Source organism: Peromyscus leucopus, chromosome X, assembly GCF_004664715.2.
Source record: "Peromyscus leucopus breed LL Stock chromosome X, UCI_PerLeu_2.1, whole genome shotgun sequence".
NCBI lineage: Eukaryota > Metazoa > Chordata > Mammalia > Rodentia > Cricetidae > Peromyscus > Peromyscus leucopus.
The window spans coordinates 7,910,880-7,937,081 of NC_051083.1; the positions used below are offsets into that span (position 1 = coordinate 7,910,880).

A 26,202-nucleotide genomic window follows, 5' to 3' on the forward strand; every position below is an offset into this window, starting at 1 on the left:
GGTTTTTTGTTTGTTTGTTTGTTTGTTTTTTTCGAGACCATTTCTCTGTGTAGTTTTGGTGCCTGTCCTGGATCTCATCTCTATAGACAGGCCGGCCTCAAACTCACAGAGATCGCCTGGCTCTGCTTCCCGAGTGCTGGGATCAAAGTCATGCGCCGTCACCACCACCCAGGGGGAAAAAAAGTTTTAAAAAAATAAGTAACTAGACACTAGTACTTCTTCTTATTTCTTTCCTTCAGACATCACTTGACACCCATGTTCAACTTAAGAATACCTTGCCATATACAACACTTATCAGGGCATAGTAATAAAGATGCAAATATTCCTCACCACACAAGAATACGGATGCTGCTCTAATACATTAACTCCTCCAAATAGATCCATGTTAAACTTGAAATACTTTAATTCAAAAATGCACTGCAACCAGATTGGTAGCATATGTCTCAGCTACTTTGGGAAGCTGAGATGGGTAGATCACTTAAACACAAGAGTTGATTGGTAGCATATGTCTCAGCTACTTTGGGAAGCTGAGATGGGTAGATCACTTAAACACAAGAGTTTGGGATGAGCCTAGACAACACAAGCAAGCCGGTGTCGTTTAAAAAATAGGGAAGTGGCACTTATTACACCTAACCTACCAGGATCCTAGCTTGGCCATACAATACATCTTAGAGCATAGGATGTTCCATGGCTGACTGGGACCTGCGGTTGGTTCACTGCTGTAGCCCAGTATCATAAGAAAACACCACACAGCTAGGCCTGGTGATGGCCCAAACTCAAAGTACAGTTTCTATTGAATGCATATCAATTTTGTAAGAAATATCAATTAAGAGGGGTTTTTTTTTATCAAATACTAAAAACTTGTTTTTAGGACAAATTAAGATCCTTTTGTCTCCCCCACCTTAAAAGACTTGCAAAATGTTTTAATCCTCCTCACTCAGTAAAACCCTTGTTTACTCAAAGGCCCAAAACTCAATTCTAGGAATTTGTTGGCCTGGAGCAGTGACCCTTCCCCTTCCTCTTCCATTTCCTAAGCGCCAATTCTTTGTAGACTAGCCAAATGATTAAGACTGTGAGTTGGACTCCAGTCAATGGGGAAAAGAGACAACCACAACCTTCTTTAGACTAAGAACCAACCAAGAGGACTTCCTGTCTAGTGTGTCTGCTCTTCCCCAGTACACCTCTTGATCAAGAGTGAAGTTTGCTTTGTCCAGACACTACCGTTAGAATGGGTGGTCTCTTACTTGTGATCCCAAACTTATTCCTAACACGTTTCATACCACTGAAAAATCAAAACATAATAAGGTGAATTTATCCTGAGTGAGCCATGTCTTTTCTAGCCTTCATAGTCCACAGTGAACTTTAAGTATATGTTTATGAAAGATTACTCAGTTCTTCTCAAATATAGAGACAACAAAAATTAACCAATTGATTAGCATTGCTTCTCTCCCACAATTAACGCATGTTTTTGTGAAAACAGACATTTCTTATCACTAAAAGCAATGAGAATACAAATCAAAGGCCACGTATTGATGTACAAAATACCAGAGATTGATGGGCACAAGCAATAAATCAGGCGAAGTCTCAGAACTTAAGTATCACTGCCTAGTATAAAAAAAGGCATATCATTTTAAGATATAGTCTATTATTTTCCAAAACTACATTTTCTGTACTTCCCTTATTCAAGTAGAAATGCCAACAAAAAACTATGAGCAGCAATGTAAAAAAAGGTAACAGTAAACAACTACTTTTCTATATACACATCTTACCACCATCACTTAAACATTTTTCACTCTAAGCCAACAATTAGTGGAAAAAAGAACTGTGAGTTGGGCTTAATGTCTTAAAAAAGACCACAAGTTGTTAAATTAACTAAAGCAGGTATCTATATTGTGGAAAACTTTGGTAGCTGCAGATGTTTCTGATAATATAACATACAGTACAGCAAACAGACAACACTAAGTAGATTTATTGCTATGAAAAATTAATGCAGGGGCCAGCAAGATGGCTTAGTGAGTAAAGGCAGTTGCTGTCAAGACTAAAGCCTGAGTTCAATCCCTGGAACCCACATAATAGAAAGAGAAACTAGATTCTGGCAAGCTGTCCTCTGACCTCCGCTTGTGCTATGACACACATATGAGCACATACACAAATAAATAAATGTAATTTAACATTTTTAGTTAACTCAAGATTATGTAAGATATTGAGTGGTTCTGTAACTTTGTTGGGACTACAGCATGCCCTCACCTTAACACAGAGTATAGTAATGAAGAATACCCAGGGTTTGTTAGCTTTGCTAATATTACAATGACAAGAGAAAACATACCAGATACAAACAAATAACAGGAATATTACAGAGAAAACATTTATTCTACTTATTTTCTAAAAGTAAATCACTTAACGGGTTCTGACACTCATAGTCTCAAAGCTAATGAACAGCAAAGTCTGATAATATGGCCAAGGAAAATACGAATATATATTATATATAATATGTATATATGTATAAAGTGTATATGTGTATATAAATATATACATATTATATAATATATATTCATATCAAAGTATACCTAGAATCCATAATTGTCAGAAATACTACCTACTTTTTTATATCTATTTCTCCAGGTAACAACTTTAATATTTCCTTACACAGTTCTCCCCTGAATCTCCCTACAAAATCCTACACAACTGCCCACACCAGATACCATTCTACCATCTATGGTATTTTACCAAGTCCCTTATCAAAATTACTATTACAACCACTTACTAACTGCTAAATAGAGTGCACTTTACAAGCATTCATTGCTGCATGCAAGTGGTATCTATTGTCCTATTTTATAGATGAGCAAGGAAAAGCTTAGAAGTGTTAAAAGACTTATTTAAAAGACAAAGAGAGGGCTGGAGAGACAGCTGAGGAATTTAGAGCACTTGCAAAAAACAACTTCAGTTTCTAGTACCCACATGGCAGCTCACTACCATCTGTAACTCCAGTTCCAGGGAATCTAACAACCTCTTCTGACTTCCAGAGACATACACATGGTACACATATATAGATGCTGGCAAACATTCATATACACAAAATAAAAAGAAATCTTTTTTTTTTTAATGATGACAAGAGCTAGTGGGGGGTCCAACAATGAAGGCAGATACAATTTTAAGGTTTTAGTAAAGGATATGGCTTTTTGTTAAGATTTATTTTATTTCTAATAACGTGTATATATGTGGGGGGAGGAGGGAGAGACACTTTTGGAGGCCAGAGGCATCAGACACCTTGGAGCTGGAGTTACAGGCTGTTGTTGTAAGCCACCTAATGTAGTTTTTGTTGGGAACCAAACCCAGGTCCTTCTGTAAGAGTAATAATACAAGCTCTTAATTACCAAGCTACCTTAGTATTTTATTCTTAACCAAATCGTGTACAAATTCACTTCCAGGTGATCAAAAAGCTACAGGATTATAATCAAGATATAATGGGGCAAATAGAGGAACGTAGATAAAAACAATTAGGAAAGAAAAGTACTCTTGTCACTGCTTAGAAATAAAGCAAAAGAGCAGCTAGGGATCTTAAAGTGACCACAACACTAAAAGGAAAACTGACAGCAACAAAACAAAAAAACCTAATTCATGCCTCAAAACAAAACTTGTACATAAAAAGGAAAAAAAATCATATTAACCACACTTACATAGCCATAGTATTAGTGCTGACTTAACACAAAAGCGTATTACAGAGAAAGAGTAGTAGGAAGGCTGAGTAGGGACAGGGCTGTTGTCTATCTTATACAAATGACTGCAGTAGAAGGGAGGAACAAGTTTTTTTTTGTTAAGCTGCCTTTTCCTTGGGACTTTGGCTTTTCTTGTAGTTCTTCTTTACTCTGTTATGGCTGATGGTACTAGATCAGTAGTTTCTGCAGCGATATTCTGTCCTGGAAATAGGGAAGGTCCTGAGATCTCAAAAATATGTTGCTTTCTTTCCATTGTTCAGATACTTTCTTGTGTTATTTAGATTTAGTATTCAGATACTGTTTCTTGTGTTATTTCCAGGAATTTTTTGGTTGTAAGAATTACAGCCGGGCGTTGGTGGCGCACGCCTTTAATCCCAGCACTCGGAAGGCAGAGCCAGGCGGATCTCTGTGAGTTCGAGGCCAGCCTGGGCTACCAAGTGAGCTCCAGGAAAGGCGCAAAGCTACACAGAGAAACCCTGTCTCGAAAAACCAAAAAAAAAAAAAAAAAAAAAAAAAAAAGAATTACGACTTGGGAGGATTGAAGCCATTTAATTTTTATTGAACTCAAAGTTTTTCCTTGACTTTGTTGGTGCTCAGAGTTTGCAAAATGAAAATTTTAGCTGAAAGCTATTTATTATACCATGTTAATGAACACAAGTCTTAAAGAATGTCAAATTGATAAGCTGAGTGTAGTGGCTCATGGTTAAATTCTCAAGCACTCTGGAAGCTGAGGTAAGAGAATCTTTGAGTCCAAGGCTAGCCTGGGCAACATAGCTAGAAAAAAAAAGTCATAGGAAAATCTTAATTTAAAATTTTTCATTTCTGCTTTTAGAATTTATTTCTTTGAGGAAAAACCTTACTATTATCTATCTATCTATCTATCTATCTATCTATCTATCTATCTATCTATCTATCTATTGTTTTTGGAGTCAGGGTTTCTCTATGTCTCCCTGGCTGTCCTGGAACTCACTCTGTAGATCAGACTTGAGTTCAGGCTCCCCTTGCCTCGGTCTCCCCAATGCTGGGTTTAAAGGTATGCACTGCCATGCCTGGCTGAAAAACTTAATTCTTTTATAAGGCCATTAATCCTATTCATGAAAGATCAGCTCTCATATCTTTATCACCTCCTATAAAGCCTCTAACTTTTGCTACTATTACATTGGGGATTAATTTTTATTTTAAACTAACATTTTCCCCCTTTCATTGAAAGTAGATTCTTTTCTCATAAAATATATTCTGATTACAGTTTCCCTTCTCAGTTTCCTCCCATTTCCTTCCCACTTCCGTTCCCATCTGGATTCACTCCCTTTCTGTCTCTCATTAGAAAAGAACAAGCTTCTAAGAGGTAACAATAAAACATAACAAAATAAAATATAAATAAAATAAAAAACCATCACATCGAAGATGGACAAGGCAACCCAACAGAAGGAAAAGAGCCCAAGAGAAGGCTCAGGAATCAGAGACCCACTCATTCACACACTTGAGAGTCCCATAAAAAACGCTAAATTGAAAGCTAGAATATATATTCAGAGGACCTGGTGCAGACTTGCAGGCCTTATGCATGCTGCTTCAGTCTCTGAGTTCATGTGAGCTTTGCTCATGTTGATTTAGAGAGACTTGTTTTCTTGGTGTCCTCTATCTTGTACACTCATTACAATCTTTGGGCCTCCTTGTGCAGGATTCCCTGAGCTCTGAGGAGAGGAATTTGATTGGAGACATCCACTGGGGATTAAATTTTAACAAATGGATTTTGATAGTTATATTCAGATACAAACACAAATTAGTAAATGTAATTTTATTTTTTATTTTTTTAAAGGAATTGTAACAGGAAAAACCATTTAAATAGTTTAATACTGGCTAAAAAATTTCAAACATAATAAAAAAATAACATGTTAATAATTCACATTCAGAGGGTTCAGTGGACTCCAGGTAGATTAAATTCAAAGAGCTGCAAATTAATATACATTACAGTAAAACTACCAAAAGAGAGAATCTTTAAAGGAACAACAACAAAATAGCAACTCATCACATACAGAATTAAAAAAAAAAAAAAAAAAAAAAAAAAAAAAAACTTGATTCCTTTATCAGACACCATGGCAGCTAGAAACCAGTGGGATGACACATTAAAAACTGTTGAGAGGAAAAGATGGCCAGCCAGAAAGTCCATATTCATGCACTTACTTGGATTCTCAGGACTCATGTCTTATTTACTCACCTTACCCTAGTTTTTTGGGCCTGTACTATGATTTTTATAGAATGTGAAATTTGACTGTGTCCTTAAGCTTCCCTCTCTGTTTTGATAGTCTTTTGTATCCAGGAGAGTAATTACCCACAAAAGCAAACCCTGGCTCTATCATAACAGCATCACTTCCCAATCCTTCAGCTCTTTCTCTTCAGATTTAATCACCACATCTCACTGTCAATGACTGGTATTTGTTTTTTTGTTCCTCCCTTCTACTGCAGTCATTTGTATAAGATAGACGACAGCCCTGTCCCTACTCAGCCTTCCTACTACTCTTTCTCTGTAATACTCTTTTGTGTTAAGTCAGCACTAATACTATGGCTATGTAAGTGCAGATTTCCCTTTCAGTATGTTAGACAAGGGTTTTATTGTTACCTTCTGGTTTTTTGTTTGTTTTGGTTTTTGTCTGATTGCAAATGAGAAATCTGCCATCCTTCAAATTAGTGTTCCCCTATAAATAATGAAGCATCTCTGCCTGGTCACTTTCAAGAATCTTTTTGTCTCTGCTTTTCAGAAGTTTAATTATTAGGATATTGGTGCTGGTATTTTCAGTTTTGTTTTATTTCATGTTCACTTGCCTTTCTGTATCTGTGTAATCAGTTTCAACAAATTTGAAAAGTTTTCAGCCACTGTTACATTGAATACTTTTTGAATCTTAATATCCCCCCATTTTCCAAAACTCTGAAAATAATCTTAGCTCATTTGTTTTATTATATAGGTCCTTGAGGCTATATTCACTTGTTTTTCACTAGTTTTATGTCAATTTGACAGAAGCTTCAGTCATTTAGGAAGAGAAAACATCAATTGAGAAAATGTTCCTAACAGATCAGTCTAAGGGCAAGCCTATAGGACAATGTCTTAAGTAGCCCATTTTGGTTGGTGCCATCCCAAAGTAGGATCTCCCATGGATGTATAATAAAGCAGGCGGAGCAAGTGTGAGGAGCAAGTGTGAGAAACAGCCAGTAAGCAGCACCCCTCTATGGCCTCCTGCCTCCTAGATCCTGCCCTGACTTCCCTCTGTGATGGACCCTTACCTGAAAGTGTAATATAAAATAAAACCTTTCGTCCCCAAGTTGCTTTTGGTTATAGTCTTTATCACAGAAATAGAAACCATAACTAAAACACACATGAAACAAAATAAAATAGCAGGCTTAAACTCTTAAGTATAAATGAACTAGAGACACTAATTAAAAGAGACAGGAAGAGTTAATTTTTTGTTTTGTTTTTGTTTTTCGAGACAGGGTTTCTCTGTGTAGTTTTGCTCCTTTCCTGGAACTCACTTGGTAGCCCAGGCTGGCCTCGAACTCACAGAGATCCGCCTGCCTCTGCCTCCTGAGTGCTGGGATTAAAGGTGTGCACCACCACCGCCCGGCGAGTTAATTTATTTAAGTGTCTAACAACATACACTCTGGGCAAAAAATTACTTCCAATATGACAACACAAGTAAGTTCAAAGAAAAAAATATATACCAGAGTGGGAAGTATAGCACAGTGGCAGAGTGCTTGCCTAACTTATGCAAGGCCCTGGCTTCTACTGCCAATACACACAAAAAAAAAAAGGGAAAAAAATACTACATAAAAATTAAGTATTTTAAAAGGCAAAAGTGTCTATAATAAGAGAAAGTAGACAGCAGAGCAGGGGAAATCACCAATAAAACAAAGGGAGACATTAAATACTGACAAAAGGATTAACACATCAAAAGACATGGGTATGTATGTAATGACAGAACCTCAAAGTACAGGAAGCAAACACAAATCCACAATTACAGATGAAGACATCCAAACCACATACTGAACAATTCATAGAAACATTGGACAGCAAACCAGCAAGGACAGAGAAGAACTAAACACAATCAACCAACATCATCTGTCATGTGGGTTTACACATGAGAGTAGAATACATATTCAAGCACCCAGGAATATTCGCAAATAGAAAACAAAATATCCCAAATCATAAAACAAATGACAGCAACTGAAAGAGAATGGAAATTATACACAGTAAAATGTCTTGACCACAATGGATGTAAACTAAAAAATCAGTAATAAGGCAAAGAGAAAAAAAATCTCCAAATATTCATAACCTAAACAAGCTGTTAATACTCCAGGGCTCAAAAAGATCTGAAATCTCGGGAGAAATTTAAAACATCATAAAACTGAATGAAAACTGCTACAGAATATGTGCTTCACATATTCTGTAAGCTGTGAGCTAAAAGTAGTGCCAAAGTAGTGCTTAAAGGTAATATGCTAACACTGTAACATCAAACAAAATAATCTAAATTCCTAGCTTAAGAAGAGAGATGAGCCGGGCGGTGGTGGTGCCTTTAATCCCAGCACTGGGAGGCAGAGGCAGAGGCAGGCGGATCTCTGTGAGTTCGAGGCCAGCCTGGTCTCCAACACGAGTTCCAAAAAAGGTGCAAAGCTACACAGAGAAACCCCGTCTCGAAAAACCAAAAGAGAGAGAGAGAGAGATATGAAGAAAAGACCCTGAAATGTCTTTTAGTGTCATAAATGAAACTAGGGATCACTACAAATATAAAATTGCCATTGAAAGGACAATAGAAAAATAATAGGAATAATTCTATGTTCCTAGATAACAAACCCAATAATTTAGAAAATTCCCCTAAAAGTACAAACTACCAAAACTCAGCAAAGATGGCAATCAGAAAGTCCGAGAACTATTACAGGTGAATTCCTAATAGCTTCAAAAAGGGAAACTTACATAATTTCACTGAAAAATTAAATTAAAACCTATTTCACACATTTTCATTCAGAAATAAAGGAAAACATTTCCCAACTCATTTTCTGGAGGACAGTAGCTGTCGGCAGCAGTAAGTTTGCTGCCTTAATCTTAAATGCCCTTTTTTGTCCTGTCCCGGTTAAATTGTTTGTGTGAAAAATGTGCAGTTGGGTTCCCGAGGGTGCTGGGGATCAGTTCCCCTGTGGTTTTTCCTGTTTGGAAAATAGTGTCCAGCTTGCCTCCAGATACAGGGTAACCATTCCTTGACCCCTGCTGTTGGAGGGGTAAATAAATAAGCCCATGTTGGTAAGAATAAAGAGAGCTGCTTCCCTGACAAACTGAAACTGGGTATCTAGAGTACTGTTTAACCTCGGTGTCCCTAGCCAGATTTTGTGCTCCAGCTGGGCAGGTCGTGGCAAGTAGTAACCTGATACCAAAGCTACACAAATGCTATCCCAAACTATAAACCAAAAATATAGAAATTCAACAGAATTCATCCTCCTCATGATCACAGACAGAAAACTCAACAAAAAATTAGCAAATGTAACTCAACAAGGTACAAAATGAAGTATATGTGAAGACCAACTGAGTTTTATTCTGGGTATGTAAAGCTGGTTCAGCATTTATCACACCAACAGACTAAAGAAAATGGTAAAAATCACATCAAATGACCCACTTTAAAAAAGGCATTCAACAAAATCCAACTTTCATGAGAAAAATTCCTGCACAGTTAAAAAGCAGGGTAAGGGAGAATAGATACAAGAACTTTCTCATCTCAACTATATAAACTGCGTCAAACTAGCATAAGCTGATTTTTTTTTTAATACAGCCTCAGCAGTAAAGGTGCCTGTCACCAAGCCTGACAACCTGAGTTGGATCTCCAGGATCTACATCGTAGAAAGGAGAGAACCAACTCAACTCCCATAAACCATCCCCTGATCTGCACACATGTGCCCACACACAAGCACACAGAATAAATGTAATTTTAGAGATTTTTAGTTCTACCACATATTTTACAACAAATACCTGAATTTTTCCCTCTATCTTCAAGAACAAGGAAAAGATGTCCACTGTCTCTATTCTTATTCAACACAGTACCTACTAGAAACGCTAAGTCACTGCAATGAAGCAAGAATAATACATTGAAAAAGGTTAGAAAGGAAAAAATAAAACTTTAATACTTACAGGTAACATGAGTCTCTACTTAGAATATCACACAAGGAATATTTAATAATAATAAAATTTACTAGGATAAATGTGTGATCAAGGTTACTATACAAAATATAAATTATATATATATATAACACACTAGGGTGGGGAGATGGTTCAGTTGGTAAAAAAAAAGGGTCTGCCATGTAAGCACAACTGGCTAGCCAGTCTACACAAATCCATAAAGTGTCTCAAAAACTAAAAGACACTAAAAAGTGTCTCAAAAAGACATCCTGACATCAACCTCTGTCCTCCACAAGTGCCTGCATGAGTAGGCACACACATGTACACAAAACAAATAATTTAATATAAAATTTAATACATCAGGGATGAGGGGTATGGTTCAGTGACAGAGCAATTACCTACTATGCATGAGGTCCTAGGTTTGATGCCCAGCCAAGAAACACACACACACACATCCACACTCACACACACACAAAATTTTTTAAAAACTTTAGATCTATCATCACAGTTTCACAGTTGGAGTAAGTATAAATTGTGGTCTTCAATTCAGATCTACAATCATAATTTATACTTGTTTCAAAGGAAATGAAACACTGAGGTATAAATTTAACAAATACTCATCGAATAAGTCACAAAGAACCTAATTAAATGAAAACTCACCTCAAACTTGGGAAATGGAAGACAACATAGTAATTCCTATGATATATAGTTACTGTATTCATATCAACTTTTTTTTATCATTTTTAGTGCATTTAGGGTGTATGCCTTAGGCCACATATATGAAGATCATAAGACAACTTTCAAGAGCTATTTTTTTCCTTCCACCATGTGGATCTTGGGGATCTAACGTAGGTCATCAGGTTTGGTAGCAGGCGCCTTTACCCACTGATGAGCCACCTCATAGGCCCTCAAGCTTATTTTTAAATGAATACAGAACAATTATTTATTTCTGAAGAGGCCTCGGTCTAGCTAAAACAATACTGACAAGAATAAGTGCTAAGAATTACAATATTTGATATTACAGCTTAGATTTAGCTATCATAATCATACTAATGGAAGAACAGATATATGAACAAATAATATAGAATACAGCACCCAGAAGAAATAAGACTCTAAAATTATGTCTAACTAATTTTTGACAGATACAAAGCAATTAGATGGAAAAGAATATCGCCTTTTTAACAAATAGGGGTGGAGTAACTAAACATATTACAACAAAAATAAAATAAACTTCAACCTAAAGCTCACATCTTATTCAAATATAAACACATAAAAAAGTATATTTAATACAAATTTTAGAGCTGGGGCTCACTGGAGAGAAGAGCTTACTGACAAATATGAGGAGCTGAGTTCTGGACTGCAATACCCACATAAAAACCACACACAGAGGTACTCACTTGTAACTCCCAATGCTGGGGAGGTGGGGTGACACTGTTGGGTCTTGCTGGACACCCACGCCAGCCTGGGGGGGGGAAGCACTCTAGATACAGTGAGAAATTCTTTCTCAAGGGTACAGTACAGTACAAAGAACCCTCAGGCTGAGGGCATTGGTTTAGCCAGAGATAGAATGCTTGCCCAGTATACACCAGTCTCTAACATTTTATCTCCAGCATTTCCAAAAGACACTTAAACAGCTCAAAGCCAAATAGTGAAAAAGAAAACTATCCAAGTAAGAAACAGGGAAAACACTCAAATAAATGTTTCACCAAAAAAAGATACACAGATGAAAAATAATATGATAGACATTGCCAGGTATGTGGTGGCACACAACTGTAATACCAGCATAAGTGGCTAGAGCAGGAAGAAAGTGGTGTGGGGGGTGGGGGGTGGGGGTGGGATGGGACATGACACTGGAGAGAAGACTCAATGGTGTATTAAGTCTTCCATAGAACCTGAGCTTGGTTCCCAGCACCCACATGGCAGCTCACAACCATCTGTAACTCCAATAGTTCCAGAGGATACACCACCTTCTAACCTCTGAGGGCACTGCATATACACAGTACACAGAAATACACAGACACCCATACACATAAAATAAAAATAAATATTTTTTAAAACATATGCAACTACCAGCATCTGTACTGGGAGGCAAAAGCAGGATCTCAGAGTTCGAGGCCAACCTAATCTACACAGTGAGTTCCAGGACTGCTAGAGCTACATAGTGAGACCCTGTCTCCAAAAAGTTCTTAACTATAACTTCCTAGCAATTATATTCTTTTTCTAACTTACAATCTTCCAACTCTACCTTTATAGATAAACTATAATCAAAATATAATCATAAATACAAATCTACATTTAAACAATACCAAGCAGTAAAAAACTTTCAATGGATCAGAAAGTAACTAAAAACTAATGCCAAGTGATTCTTTTGTAACACCCAATTGCCTAACATCAGTAGTGTATCTATCCATTTAAATGTGACATTTCTTTTTTTTTAAAGATTTATTTATTTATTATGTATACAGTGTTCTGTCTGCATGTATCCCTGCCCACCAGATCTTATTACAGATGGTTGTGAACTACCATGTGGTTGCTGGGATTTGAACTCAGGACCTCTAGAAGAGCAGCCAATGCTCTTAACCTCTGAGCCATCTCTCCAGCCCAATGTGATATTTCTTATCCATGCACATCTTAGAAATCATTTGGCTTTGGGCCATTCTGGAAGATTGCTCAGAAGGTTAAAAGTGATAGATATGCAACCCTGATAATCCAAGTTTGACACCACAACCCACATAAAAAGCCAGATACATCTGCAATCTCAACATTCCTAAAGTGAAATGGGAGACAGAGACAGGAGATGAACCCAGAAGGTCCCAGGACAGCTAGCCTGGAGTATACACGTAGCACAGCAGGAAAAACAAAGAAAAACCTTGCCCCAACAAGGCAGGAGACAACCAATTCCCCAGTGTTGTCATCTAATGTTCAGAGGATCATGCGTGCACGAGGAGAGAATTCATTAATATAGAGAATTCAGTATTAGTTGGGCCCTATAAAACAAAGGGTTAAGAACTTAGAAAAAGCAAAGTGCCAACATTCTAGCCCTAAATTGCTAATTTGTGATGAAAACCAAAGTATCTTTCAGTGAAATAAGTAATACAGTAAGCCGGGCGGTGGTGGCGCACTCCTTTAATCCCAGCACTCGGGAGGCAGAGCCAGGCGGATCTCTGTGAGTTCGAGGCCAGCCTGGGCTACTAAGTGAGTTCCAGGAGAGGCGCAAAGCTACACAGAGAAACCCTGTCTTGAAAAACCAAAAAAAAAAAAAAGAAAAAAGAAAAAAGAAAAAAAAAAGTAATACAGTAAGAGAACTGTACCTTTTTCAACTAATCAAGAATGCAAACTTATTTTCTCCTTTCTGTAATAAAGAATAAAACATGAAAATGGCCAGGCAGTGGTGGCGCATGCCTTTAATCCCAGCACTTGGGAGGCAGAGCCAGGCGGATCTCTGTGAGTTCGAGGCCAGCCTGGACTACCAAGTGAGTTCCAGGAAAGGAGCAAAGCTACAGAGAAACCCTGTCTCGAAAAACCAAAAAAAAAAAAAAAAAACATGAAAATGAATGACTCTCACAAATACAAGATATTAAGTAGCAACAACTATGGCTACTTCTATACACACACACACCCAAGAAATGACTCAAATTAGTATTTATGAAACCTGGTAATCACACCAATAAAATCAAAATATAGAGGCAAAAATCACCAATTATTCCAATTGGAGAGTTCTTAGCATATGTTAAACAATTGTTATCTTAAGTAAAATATATGAACACATTTTCAATTATGAACTGTACATCCTGAAGCATTTCTACACTCAATACCACATTAAAAAGAACATAAGAAAAATTTCAAAAACCAAAATAACAAAAATCACCAAACCAATCCCATGAACATCTCACTATGTGAATGACAACTCTGAAACCCAACACAATTCAAAATAAGTATTTTCTTTTTTTTTTTTTTTTTTTTTTTTTTTTTTTTTTTTTTTGGTTTTTCGAGACAGGGTTTCTCTGTGTAGCTTTGCGCCTTTTCCTGGAACTCACTTGGTAGCCCAGGCTGGCCTCGAACTCACAGAGATCCGCCTGCCTCTGCCTCCCGAGTGCTGGGATTAAAGGCATGCGCCACCACCGCCCGGCTAAAATAAGTATTTTCATATGGCAAGGAATAAAACTAACAGAACAGTTTAATAAAACATATACACTGTGATCTCAAATATGTAAGGGGAACATGCAACACAATTATGTTCATGTTTGTGATGAAATACTATGAAATGTTACCTAGCAAACTTTCTAGCAGCTGCTGTGGAAAACAGTAAGTAAATTTTGAGAGGTAACTTAGAAAAAAAAAAAAAAAAAAGATTTTCTTTTTACTAATATCCTTTCTGTAACTTTTCAATGTTGCACTATGTGCAAATATACTTATTTGAAAAAGAAAAAAAAAAACTGCATGAAGACACCTGAACATCAAAGACAGAATTGTGGCTGCAATAGGATAAGTAGATTTCAGATCTGAAGTGTAGAAATGACACACTCTGGTGATTATTAGGGCTTAATATATTAAAAGTGGTGTTGTGACTATTCCAAGATTTCTGGGATGACAGATGTGGTGTATGACATTTACAAAGGTAAAAAACATTTAAGACAATGGTAAATTCAGTTTGTCCATATTCGATGCCCTCAAAAAACTACCTATCAGGTAGACAGTCAAGTGTATATACAAGTTGGGACTAGGATTAAGTAAAAAAGATCTAGACCAGAGCCTCCTTGCAGTGGAAACAAATGCAAAGCAGAAAAAGCAAACAAAAACCTTAAAGCCAAAAGTCTTCACGAGAGCTTTCAAACCTGCCTCCACCTCTTCTATCTCATAACTAAACCACAGTTTTAGTTTAAATTTAATTGTCTTTTCCTATACCACCTATCTTGTACTGAGCATCTTCCATTACAAGCTCAAAGCTAAACATACACTATTTTTTTCTCCGTAACACAAAATCCAAATAGCACACAGGAAATCTATTATCAATTCCATTTTACAGATAGGAAAACTGAGCCTCCGAAAGATGCTTGCCTAAGCATCACAGATTTGGTAGATGGCAGATTTCTACCTAAAATCTACATATTACTTACTATTTATCAATTAGTACTTAACACCTAGTGTATCCCCCCACCATCAGTAATATTACTATAAAACCAACTACTAGTTCTATCACTTCCCCTGATTCAAGAGTTCATTAAACTTATATCTAGAATAGCTATAATGCAGTTTAAACTATCCATAATAAATTTCTGAAAGTTCAAAGTTGCACCATCATTTGAGAGAGTTCATTGCACTCTACATATCTTTAATATCCTATTTACTAAAGAAAAAAAACAAAAAAAAGTAAAAGTAAAATATTTTATTTACTGTATTATATTCTCAGTCTGCTGTCCTCCAAACTGTAGCAAACAGAGGCCAGAAGTTGTCTCCAAAACTGATACTGATAGAAACTCCCCCCAAACAATACAACAAGTGGTTCACAAATCATTGAAGTGGTTTTTCTAATTATCATATCTGAAAACCAAAAATCTAAAACATTTATTTTAATCACTATATCTTGAAAACGTATTTTCCCTAAATATAGAAACTATCTGAACAAACTTAAGCAACTAAGCCCCAAAGTTCTTTGGGAAAATTATTTCTGTCACATACTACATAATAATAGTCTAACACAGAATACTACCACAGTATCAAAACACAAATCCATATAAACTCAGCTACCTATCTGATCTGCATTCTACTCATTTTCCAAGTAATTTATCTTCAATTCTTATACAGCAAAAGAGGGGGAGGGGGCAATGGTCTTCGACAGAAAAATCATTTTTAGATGTTATTAAGAACATTATAGCCGGGCGGTGGTGGCGCACGCCTTTAATCCCAGCACTCGGGAGGCAGAGCCAGGCGGATCTCTGTGAGTTCGAGGTCAGCCTGGGCTACCAAGTGAGTCCCAGGAAAGGCGCAAAGCTACACAGAGAAACCCTGTCTCGAAAACCAAAAAAAAAAAAAAGAACATTATACACAATTACCTATGGGCTAAACGATGTCACTAATGTTGCAAACTTGCCTGCAAATAACAGAGGTAAGGAACAAGATACACATGAAACAAGATTGGCCAAGGATTGAAAACTGTCGAAGTAGGTGATAGATGAATGTCACTTAGCTGATTGGTTGACCTCTATTTTTGAAAATAATGGAAATTTTCCTTAAAAATTTAGTTTTCCCCATATAGGATATAATGTAATAAATGAAGCCTAAAAATAGTCCTTTGAAACAATTTCTTCCATTGTTCTAAGTTAGAAAGAACTAGATGATCTATATAATACCCTTAACCATAACAAAAGCCCAACCTTCTTCCTGAGAATAAACTGGGTAGCTCTACTATTTATACTACCACATGGAAAACAAATACTACCAGATAAAAACCCAAGAACGACAAGTTTGAAAGTGCTAAGCAAGCTTCCAAGGGAAGGAGGCAAACAACCAATAATTCTACACAGCTGTTACATCTATGATCCACAACAATGACCAGCATGGCAAGATATCTCTAAAGGTACAAGAGTGGCACTTGTATCTTGGTCATAACCAACAGCTGTCTAATTGGACATAAGGCCTGCTCAACAAGGAGGGAAATAATGCCTGATACTAGAAACCTACCTATGGCTGGTGAGGCTGTGGACTCTTAAAAAAGAACCTAGTACTGCCACTTTCTTAAACCAATATTATCTCTAACCACATTCTAAATACTTAACTTTATACTCATGGGTAACTGTATGTCTCACCATTATCAAAGACAGGTCTTTTTGCAGCAGAAACTATTACAAAATACTTCACTTGATCAAAATGCAGGGAACTGACTGTGGATGCCTAGCTCCAATGGATACATCTACAACACAACCCCTACACCTCAGGCTCAGAGAATACAGAGGAAGAAGGGACAGAAAGATTGGCTGTAAGAACCAAAAGACGAGGATGTATGCAAGACAGTGTCTTCTATGACAGGGAAGCTTCACCCATGAAATAGCAACAATATGGCTGCCTAAACAAGACCAGCATAATGACAACACCAGGTGACATGCCAAACTGGATAAGGAAATTCTGAAAGGTACCCCCTAGATGAAAAGCAATAGACCACAGCTACTAAGAAAGAAAGAATCCATCTTCTCCAGGGATGAGATTCCTGATAGGTTATCTAACTCCTGAATGCATAAACATATGAGCAACACTAGATGAACTCAGCAGGTCTTATTTATAAATTTATATAATATAGATATATAATAATTAAAGATAAGAGGCCATGAAGTTGAAAAAGAGAGGACATGAGAAAAGTTGAACAGAGAGGGAGGGGAGAAATGGTGTCACTACAGTACCCATATATGATATCCTAAATAAAAAAAAAGTAATAATAAAACATGCTAAAAGAAGAAAATGGAGAATGAGTACAGTGACTATCACAAAGCCACCTAAATGCATGTGCATCTCCTGTCTGTGCTTCATTCGCTACTATTCCCCCACCAAGTTCAGAAATATTCCAACTTGTCATGTAACAAAATGCAGTAAAGCACTTAAAAATGGTTTTGAACTATAAAAACAGAAATTTAAAGTTATCTTTAGTTTTTAAAAAATGCTGTAATATTCTCACAGTGCTGCATCATTTTTAAATGTCTCTAGTTTAAAAAACAACCAGCCCTTGGGAAGATGCAGCAAGAAGATCCCGAGTTCAAGGTCAGCCTGTACTACATAGCAAACTATGCTCAAAAGAAAGACAAGAGGGGTTGAAAATACAGCTCAGAAGTTAAAAGCACTTGTTCTTTCAGAAAATCCCAGCTGAGTTCCTTGCACCTATATAGTAACTAACAAGCTGTGACTCTAGTTCCAGAGGATCCAATGCCCTCTTTTGGCCTTCCAGGGTACTGGTACCTGTGTGGTATGCAGACACACCTGCAGTTAAAACACCCATACACATAAAATAAAAACAAGTCTAGCCCGGTGGTAGTAACACACGCCTTTAGTCCCAGCACTCAGGAGGCAGAAGCAGGTGGATCTCTGTGAGTTCGAGCCCAGCCTGGTCTATAGAAAAAGTTCCAAGACCAGGGCTGTTAAACCAGAGAAACTCTGTCTTGAGAGAAAAAAAAAAAGTATAATATTTTTTTTTAAAAAAGAAAGCTATCATATGGCTCTTGCAGAGGAACCAGGTTTAGTTTCTTGTGGTGGTATTCTAATTGTACTGAAATGTGATTTTGATTGTATGTTAATAAATAAAGTTGCCCGGGGGTCAGAGCTATTAGAGCCATAGACAGAGCCATGGCAGTGGTGGCGCACGCTTTTAACCCCATAGATCTCTGTGTGTTCAGGGATACAGCCACCATTGGAGACATATGCCTTTAAGACCTGGGGAGCTGTACATACAGACAGTGACGAGGCAGTCACGTGTTTGGGTTTACAACCAATGAGAAGGCAGAATGACTATGAAACGACTTACACACAGGGAAATAGCTCTCTTTCGGAAAGCTAGGACCACAGCAGGAGGAAGGGTGAGATTTTAGCTCTGAGCTCTGACCTCTTGGCTTTCTCTTTTACATTGGTTCTGTGTTTCTTATTTATAAGACAGTTGGTTACATCTACAGTTTCTAACACCCACATCAGGCAATTCACAACTACTTGAATTCCAGCTCCAGGGGATCTGACACCCTCTTGTGGTCTTCAGGGACAATGCACTCATGTGAACAAACCGATAAACAGACACATACACACATAATTAAAAATAAAAATAAGGGACTCTAGAGACAACTCAGTCGTTAAGAGTATTGTTGCTCTTGCAGAGGATCCAAGTTCAGTTCCCAGCACCCACCTGGCAGCTCACAACCATCTGTAACTCCAGTTCCAGGGGATCCAATACACTCTTCTGACCTCTGAAGACACCAGGAACACATGTGGTGCACATATATACATGCAGGTAAAATAGTCATACATAAAATAAATAAATCTAAAAAAAAATTCTTACATGAGAGAAATGAACTCTATAAAGTAAAATTCAAAATCCATCTCCCCAGTTGTGTTCTGCACCCCAAAATAGTGATTACTTAACTACTTTGTGATTACCCTTCCAAAACCGTCAAAGATCTTTTAAGCTGGCAGACAAACTCATTTAAGAACCCAAAGATGCCAGGTGGTGATGGTGGTGGCGGCGGAGCACGCCTTTAATCCCAGCACTCGGGAGGCAGAGGCAGGCGGATCTCTGTGAGTTCAAGGCCAGCCTGGGCTACCAAGTGAGTTCCAGGAAAGGCACAAAGCTATACAGAGAAACCCTGTCTGGAAAAAAAACAAACAAAAAAAAAGAACCCAAAGAAAAGTATATATTACTACAAGGAAAGGTCATGAGGTACATAACACATAGATCATCCTTTGAAGAGCTGAAAAAGCTAAAATCTGATTTTTAGATTATTTTCCTAAATAAAATTAAGAAGCAACCTGTTACTATCTAAACTGAGAATTAGTATCTCCAAGAAAAAACTCCCATCCTTTTAAGAGCCTTGTAATCTGTTAAACTGAACTTTATTACAAATGTTCAGAGTACTAGGCACTTTGCTTCTACCACTGATATTCATGGCCCAGTTATCCTTATGCTAATCCAGCCCCACTTACAAAATTTCAAGTTTAACATAGTGATATTCACATCACCTTCGTACCTGACCTACACTGACCACTTGAACTTGGTGTGCATTCAAATATTACCGTTATAACTTACAAACCAATATAGAAAGCATATGCAATTATGTCAAGTTTCAGTATGAATACATGACTATCAATTATGCATTCATTAAATAAACTCCATTAATTAAACAGTATGCAAATAATTACATGTAGGCCATAAGTAGCCGAATCATCATTTCAATTATTGGACGATGTGGCAATTTTGTTTTCTTTTTTAACATAAATCAGCTCCTTGGATACCACATTTCAAAAATATTAATAATGTACAGTGTTATCAGTCATTAACATCAATTTCAAAGAACTCAAAGCATCACTGAGTTTCAAAGCAAAAATGAACAAAAACCCCTTTCAAATATGCGGAACATTGGTAATATACATAAACAAAACCAAATGTTACATGATCTAAGTCAGAAGACTGCCAATTAAGTATGTGACCCAACATTCTACTCAAATAACCAAAATTTACCTCTAAATCAGTTTTTAACAACCTAAATTATGTAAAGGAGTCAAATGTTGCCTTGTCTTTTGTAACTGAGCCTGCAGAAAATCTATTGAATGAAAAAACAGAAATTTAAAATTACCAGTTTACAGCCAAGCACTCTTATGGCTCACTCTTATAAATCCCAGTACTAAGGAGGCAGAAGCAGCAGGATTGCCTAGACGTCATCTGGGCTAGAGTAAGACCCTGTCTCAAATAAACAAAACAAAACAAGGTCTACATATGTATTGCTGCAACTCTATTCTGTGACAGACATGTGAACATGTTCTGTAATCTCTTACAATAATTTCACTGCAGGGAACATACCAAAAAGTTTTAGCAAATATGTAGTAACTGAACAAAATTTTGTCCGAGCAATTGTGACTATAATTGTTTAGAAGATAATTTTCCAAACTAGAAAACATTTTTAGAAATCCATCAAATTAAAAATCTAATTCCCAAGCACAAGGTATATTTATTTATTTAGTGTGTGTGTATGTGGGGCAGGAGGTGAGTCAGTTCTTTCACTCCTCCATGTAGTTCGAAGGGATCAAACTCAAGACCTTTGGGTTGGCAACAAGTGCCTTTTCCTGATGAGTCACCTCCCCAGCCCTCATGATACTATTTCTATAACTACTTTTTCCAACCAAAACACTAAGAACTTTAGAACTGGAAATGAATATCCCCTTTAAGTCCTTACAAACAGAAAGTACACATTTGTTTTCACACATCACCAATAATCCAAATATTATAGCACAAAAAAGACACCTCTAAAACTAACCTAATTATTTCCTCATATATGCAAAACCAAGTTTAAGAAAATATATGCTTCAGTGGATCTTAAAACTATTTTCATTACCCACCCCCAAAAATAAAAATGACAAGTATTTTCTTAATATCACTTTAAGAATACATTCTTAATTTTTCAAATGATGAACAATTTATAATTCCTAAGTATTCTATAAAATCTTTCTATTAAAAGAACTATCAAAAAGAAATCCAACCAGAATACTTAAGACAAAATTAACAATACAATTGTTTAAAATAAACAACTATAGTGCCTGGAATATGGCTCAGTCAGTAATCACTTACTGCCAAGCCTGACCAGCTGGGTTCAATCCTGGTGACATAGGGAAAGGGGAGAACAAGGAGTCCTCTGACTTTCCATGGTGCTTGCTAGTGTGCCTGCTCTAGCCTGCATGCAAGCAGACGTGTGTGCTCGCTCGCTGGCTCGCGCTCGCTCTCCCTCTCTCTCTCTCCCTCTCCCTCTCCCTCTCCAGCCTCCCTGCCCCACCACTTACATACTAAATGTGACAACAAAAAAGCTATGTATTTCATTTTAAATATTTGTCTTATTTTTAATTGTGTAAGCCTGTGTGTGGGCCTATGTGTATGTATGTGCATGTAAGGTACAGATGCCCATAGAGGCCAGAAAAAGATCATAGCCACTGAAGCTGGAGTTCTAAGAATATTTATTTGTAAGTTGTCCAATGTTGGTGCTGGAAACCAAACTCGGTCCTCTGCAAAAGCAGTACTAGCTCTTAACTTCTGAGCCATCACTCCAGCTCCACAGTTATATATTTTAGTGATATATTACCTCACATACAAATAAGATACCCCAGATTGACAGAGCCACATTCCCCAGGCCTCTACCATGTTATTACTCTAATGATACTACACAGTATTATCATACTTGCACTCTTTACTTTTCTTCTCTCTATATATGCCTAACTCAAATCCTTATCTAATTAAAAAGCATACCCCAAAAACTTTTCAAATCTGTAAAAAGAAGTCAGCATAGTTCATTTCTGCTAAAATGTTTCACTTAATTATTTCTCAGTAACTCCACTGTATTAAGAAAAAAAATAATTATTAGTGCTGGAGATATAGATGGCTCTGATCTCGCAGAGGTTCCAGGTTCAATTCCAAGGACCCACATGGCAATTCACAACTGCCAGTTCTAAGGGATCAGAAGCTTTCTTTTGGGCTCATCAGTCACCACCCAACTGGTAGACAGACATACATACAGGCAAAACATCCACAGACATAAATAAATAATAATAATAATGAATAATTAAGTTATCCAAAAATTAAGGGTCAGCATTAAAGAGAAAACTTAAAGGTCATGCTATATTACAAGAATTCTAAAGCAAGCTCTAGTTCCTTACAGCCTTATTTAAGGTATTACTATAAAAATACTGTATTAAATTTTTTAAATCCAAAGCACCATACTATATATCAAAGACAATCCTGCAAAGAAAACATCTTTCAATGACTCTAAGTAATGGAATATCACAAAAGAACGCAGAGTTCAGGAGAAATCACCTGAATACAGCAGCCTCACACAAGAAAAAGAAATGAGTTTGGGAACAAATAAAAAGCACTTATTTAATGGTTTTAGTTTTCCAAAACTTTTTAGACTTCTGTTTATAAATGTGCACTTTAAAACTTTAAGGATACAATAAAAACACAAGGGAAAAAAATTTTCTGAAAACAAGTAAGAATGACTAAATTTCCACAAGAAAGGTAAAATATCTTTTGGCACAGACTAAATTTTTCTGGGAATAATGCAACAAAATTAATAGTTAAAAAAAGAATTCTAGGAATTATTCAATTTATTATGTGTTCAGTTAAACTGCCTGAACGCACCCAACACTTTTTTTAAAGAGTTACAAAGAAAATAATTCTGAAACCAACATAACTCAACATTCCACTCCCCAAACCTCAAGTCCAAAAGTATTGATTCTCAGGACACTCAAAGGATGGATAAAACTAAATAATTCAATATTTCTTTCCAAGGACTCTAGTTCACTCATTCTACTTAGAATCCAATTCAAACAGAAGAAAGGTTACGTTTTATGAAGCATAAATTTATATCACACATTTTACTGATATGTTCAGGCTAATAAGGACACAACCAAGATCCATGTGAGCGTTCAAAGGACATAATATAGAATGTTTCAGGCTGTTGGGTCCTGATCTAAGTAGCTAGGACCCTAAGGAGCACTGAGCCAAAACAAATGATTTTTTTTTGCTCAAATATACTACTCAGTTTATCAAACTACCCTACACTTATAAAGTCATAATTCTTCCCAAAAATAAAATGAAGCTTCACAAATCGTTCATGTTTAAGATGGTACTTATTCAAATACCAGAAAAAATAATTAGAAAATTTTGAAAATACTCAAATTTTAAAATGTTAACTGTAGGTTTCACTATTACAATATAATTCAATGTACACCACCCACTGTGATTCTGATTACAAGCATTCTAAGATATGAAATTATGAACTAGCACTTTACACATGCACATAAAACAGATTACACTTATTTCTTCATCACCATAACCAAAAGCAATAAATTTAGTCAAACTTTTCCAAATGAATTCTTCCTGCTAGCAACTTTACTAACCTAATGTAGACTAGCAATGTTCACTCCAAAATAAAATGGCCCTTCAATTTGAACACTTTAACTTTGGAATAACAACTCACAGTAATCTAGTCTTTGTACATAAAATACTTCAAATAGGTTGTGGGGAGCCTTAAAAACAGAGGACCAACAACTATTGACGCTTATATCATTTGAGAACCAGTCACTGTACATTTTTTTCCAGCGACAATTTTAAGTATGCAAATTAATACCCACATTGTCAAAGTTTAATTCAAATGTTCTTACGGTTCAAAGAAACTGGACTTACTGAAAAGGATTATGTCTGTTTTGCTTTCTGGTCATTGTCTGCAGTCAAAACTTCTTATATTTAGATACTTTTAAACAAAAACGAATGTGATCACAGATTAAAAAGCAATTAATGCCGCTAAACCAGGCAAAAAAAAAAAAAAAATAAGGAGTAAAATAATCAACTTTTTAAAATGCTGTTAGGCTTTAGTCATCTTTCTTAAACTTCTCAATTGCAACAATAGAGCTAAGTGTCAAATGCAAACCTAGAGATTTCCGCCAAAGAAGAAAATGTCTAATGAATGCAACACCTATCATATACACTCCAAGTTTCAGGGTCCCTATTAACAAGAAAGCTTCCTAATACCATTCTAATCACACTTCGGTCAGGAAATATAAACTAAAGCAGACAGAACGAGACTCCAGCCTTTGTTCAATAGCTTACGATGGGTAACTAAATGTGCTACAGGTTGATAAGCATTTACCAGGCTTATGCATGCTGTTTCCAAGCTAGAGAAGGGTACAAAAAATCTGCATGCAAATAACCTATGGTAATTTTTATTAACCACGGAGCAACACACTCCAAAGGAGAGGCCTATTCTTCGATAGTATTTATTTCCATGTTTACCTCTCCTCCCTCCCCCAACCTCCCCCTTCACTTTCTCCTCCCACCCTGTCCCGCCATCTTGGGCCGATAGAAGCAGCCATTACTTAACTAAATGACAGTACCAACAACTTTCCACACAAATAAACAGAGACTACACCCCGAATCCTCCCCAACCGTCCCTGACAGACTCACAGGAAACGAAGCTCCAGAAAACGCACTCACATATAACTGTGGCAGATCTATGGCAGAAAGACCCAAAAAGTAAACAAGTCACCTAACTTCAGGTAAAGCACATAGCAATTGAGATACATGTCAACAACCAATGCAAACTCTTCACCGACCTAAACTACGTACAACTTCCCCATCAGGGAGCAGAGACAAGAAGCCATCCCAAAATGTTTGGGTAAGAGCAGACATCACGAACAGCCCGACTAAAGGAAGAGCCTAAAAACCAGGGGAGGTAACAAACCGAGAATTTAAGGAAATCTGCACCCGTTTATGATCTAAAGGGACCTCGGAGATCATCGGCCTAGCTCCCAAGGGCGGTAAAATCGGAAGCAATTTGGTTGCCCCACATGAGCTCGGCCCAAAATGCGCTGCTGCCTCTGTTCCTCCGGTTCCAAGAGAAGTGATCTCTCAAGAGAGCAAGCGAGGCACCAAGGGGTGCGGGGAGCGCAGGGGCAGGAAAGAGTTTTCCAGAAGACCCTCGGCCGTCGTTCGAGGCCACAATGAGTGGTGACCCCGCCGCGGGCCCGGGGCAAGCAAGCTCTGGCCCGAGAGACCGGGTCCGCGCTCCGGCCCGCAGCTGCCTTACCTTGCCAGTAGGGCCTTCATCCTGGCGCCATCTTCATGAAACCTCACGAACCCGAAGAGGCGGCTGCGGAGAGACACACACGCGGCTCGTTAGTGCTCCTGCAACGCCGCCGACCGGTCCCTGCCAGAGCCCGAGGCCCCGGCGTCGGCGCGGCGCCGAAAGCGCCTAGCCGAGGTGCCCGCCCCACCGCCACCACGGACGAGCCACGCTCCGGCCTCCGCGGAGAGCGGCGCCTGCCTGTCCCGAGCCGCCCGGCCGGTGCCCGCACCCCGTACCTGTCCAGTCCGCCGAGCGCCTCCCTCTCCTCAGCTGTCAGGCTGGGGGACGCCTCTTCGCTCTCGCCGCTCGCTTTTCCCGCCGCCATTTTCTTTTCCTCATCACCGAAAGCGGCGGCGGCGGCGGCGGCGGTAGCGAGCGACACTCCGCAGGATTTCATGGAAACGCAGCGAATTCACAACTCCAACGCCGACACCCCCCTCCCCGGGCCGGGGCCCGCAACGACGCTCCCAATCTCCGCACGGGACCGGCACACCAACTTTATCTCTGCCTCCTCCTCCGCCGCGAAAGGCGGCGGAAAAATCCCAACGCGGTAGAGGTGAAGGCAGCGGCAGCAGGGGCTATGGAGCCACTGGGTCGGTAGCGGCGACGGCTCGGCTGTAGGGTCACATCGCGGGGGCGGAAGGGGGCAGCCACAGGCAGGGACGGCGGGAATGGCCGGAGAGCGCGGGGATCGGGAGCTCTGGGGTATTCGTAGGAGACACAAACTTCCCCGGCACCAGCACAAAGTTGTTGTAATTGTGTCACACAGCGAACCCCACGCCGCCGCCGTGACCCCCCCTCCCTGCCCGGCTGCTGCAGCCAATCGAAGCAAGCCACTCGCTTCACGTGACCTTTGTTGACTCGCGTCAGCCGTGGCTCCACTCAACTTGCTAGCTGCTTTAGCCCGCCCACCGAGGCCGCCACAGACCCGGGAGCGGGATGCTCGCCCGTTCTAGTCGGTGATTGGCTGGTGGGCGCGTCTATC

At 38.3% G+C, this 26,202-nt stretch overlaps 1 protein-coding gene across 8 annotated transcripts in view; it reads right to left on the reverse strand.

The window, feature by feature from the left end:
* Kdm6a (lysine demethylase 6A) overlaps positions 1–25,850 on the reverse strand; it is a 152,594-nt gene extending 126,744 nt beyond the window's left edge. For 7 of the 8 annotated variants that reach the window (XM_028854137.2, XM_028854135.2, XM_028854131.2 and 4 more), the window contains exons 1-3: positions 25,454–25,850; positions 25,184–25,241; positions 5,932–5,937 (exon numbers count right to left, since the gene is read on the reverse strand). In XM_028854137.2, the coding sequence (XP_028709970.1) occupies positions 5,932–5,937; positions 25,184–25,241; positions 25,454–25,614 (225 nt within the window). In that variant the 5' untranslated portion in view covers positions 25,615–25,850. The remainder of the gene's footprint in view (positions 1–5,931; positions 5,938–25,183; positions 25,242–25,453) is intronic. The other variant, XM_028854133.2, reaches the window with a different exon arrangement.
* Positions 25,851–26,202: the final 352 nt, after the last annotated feature.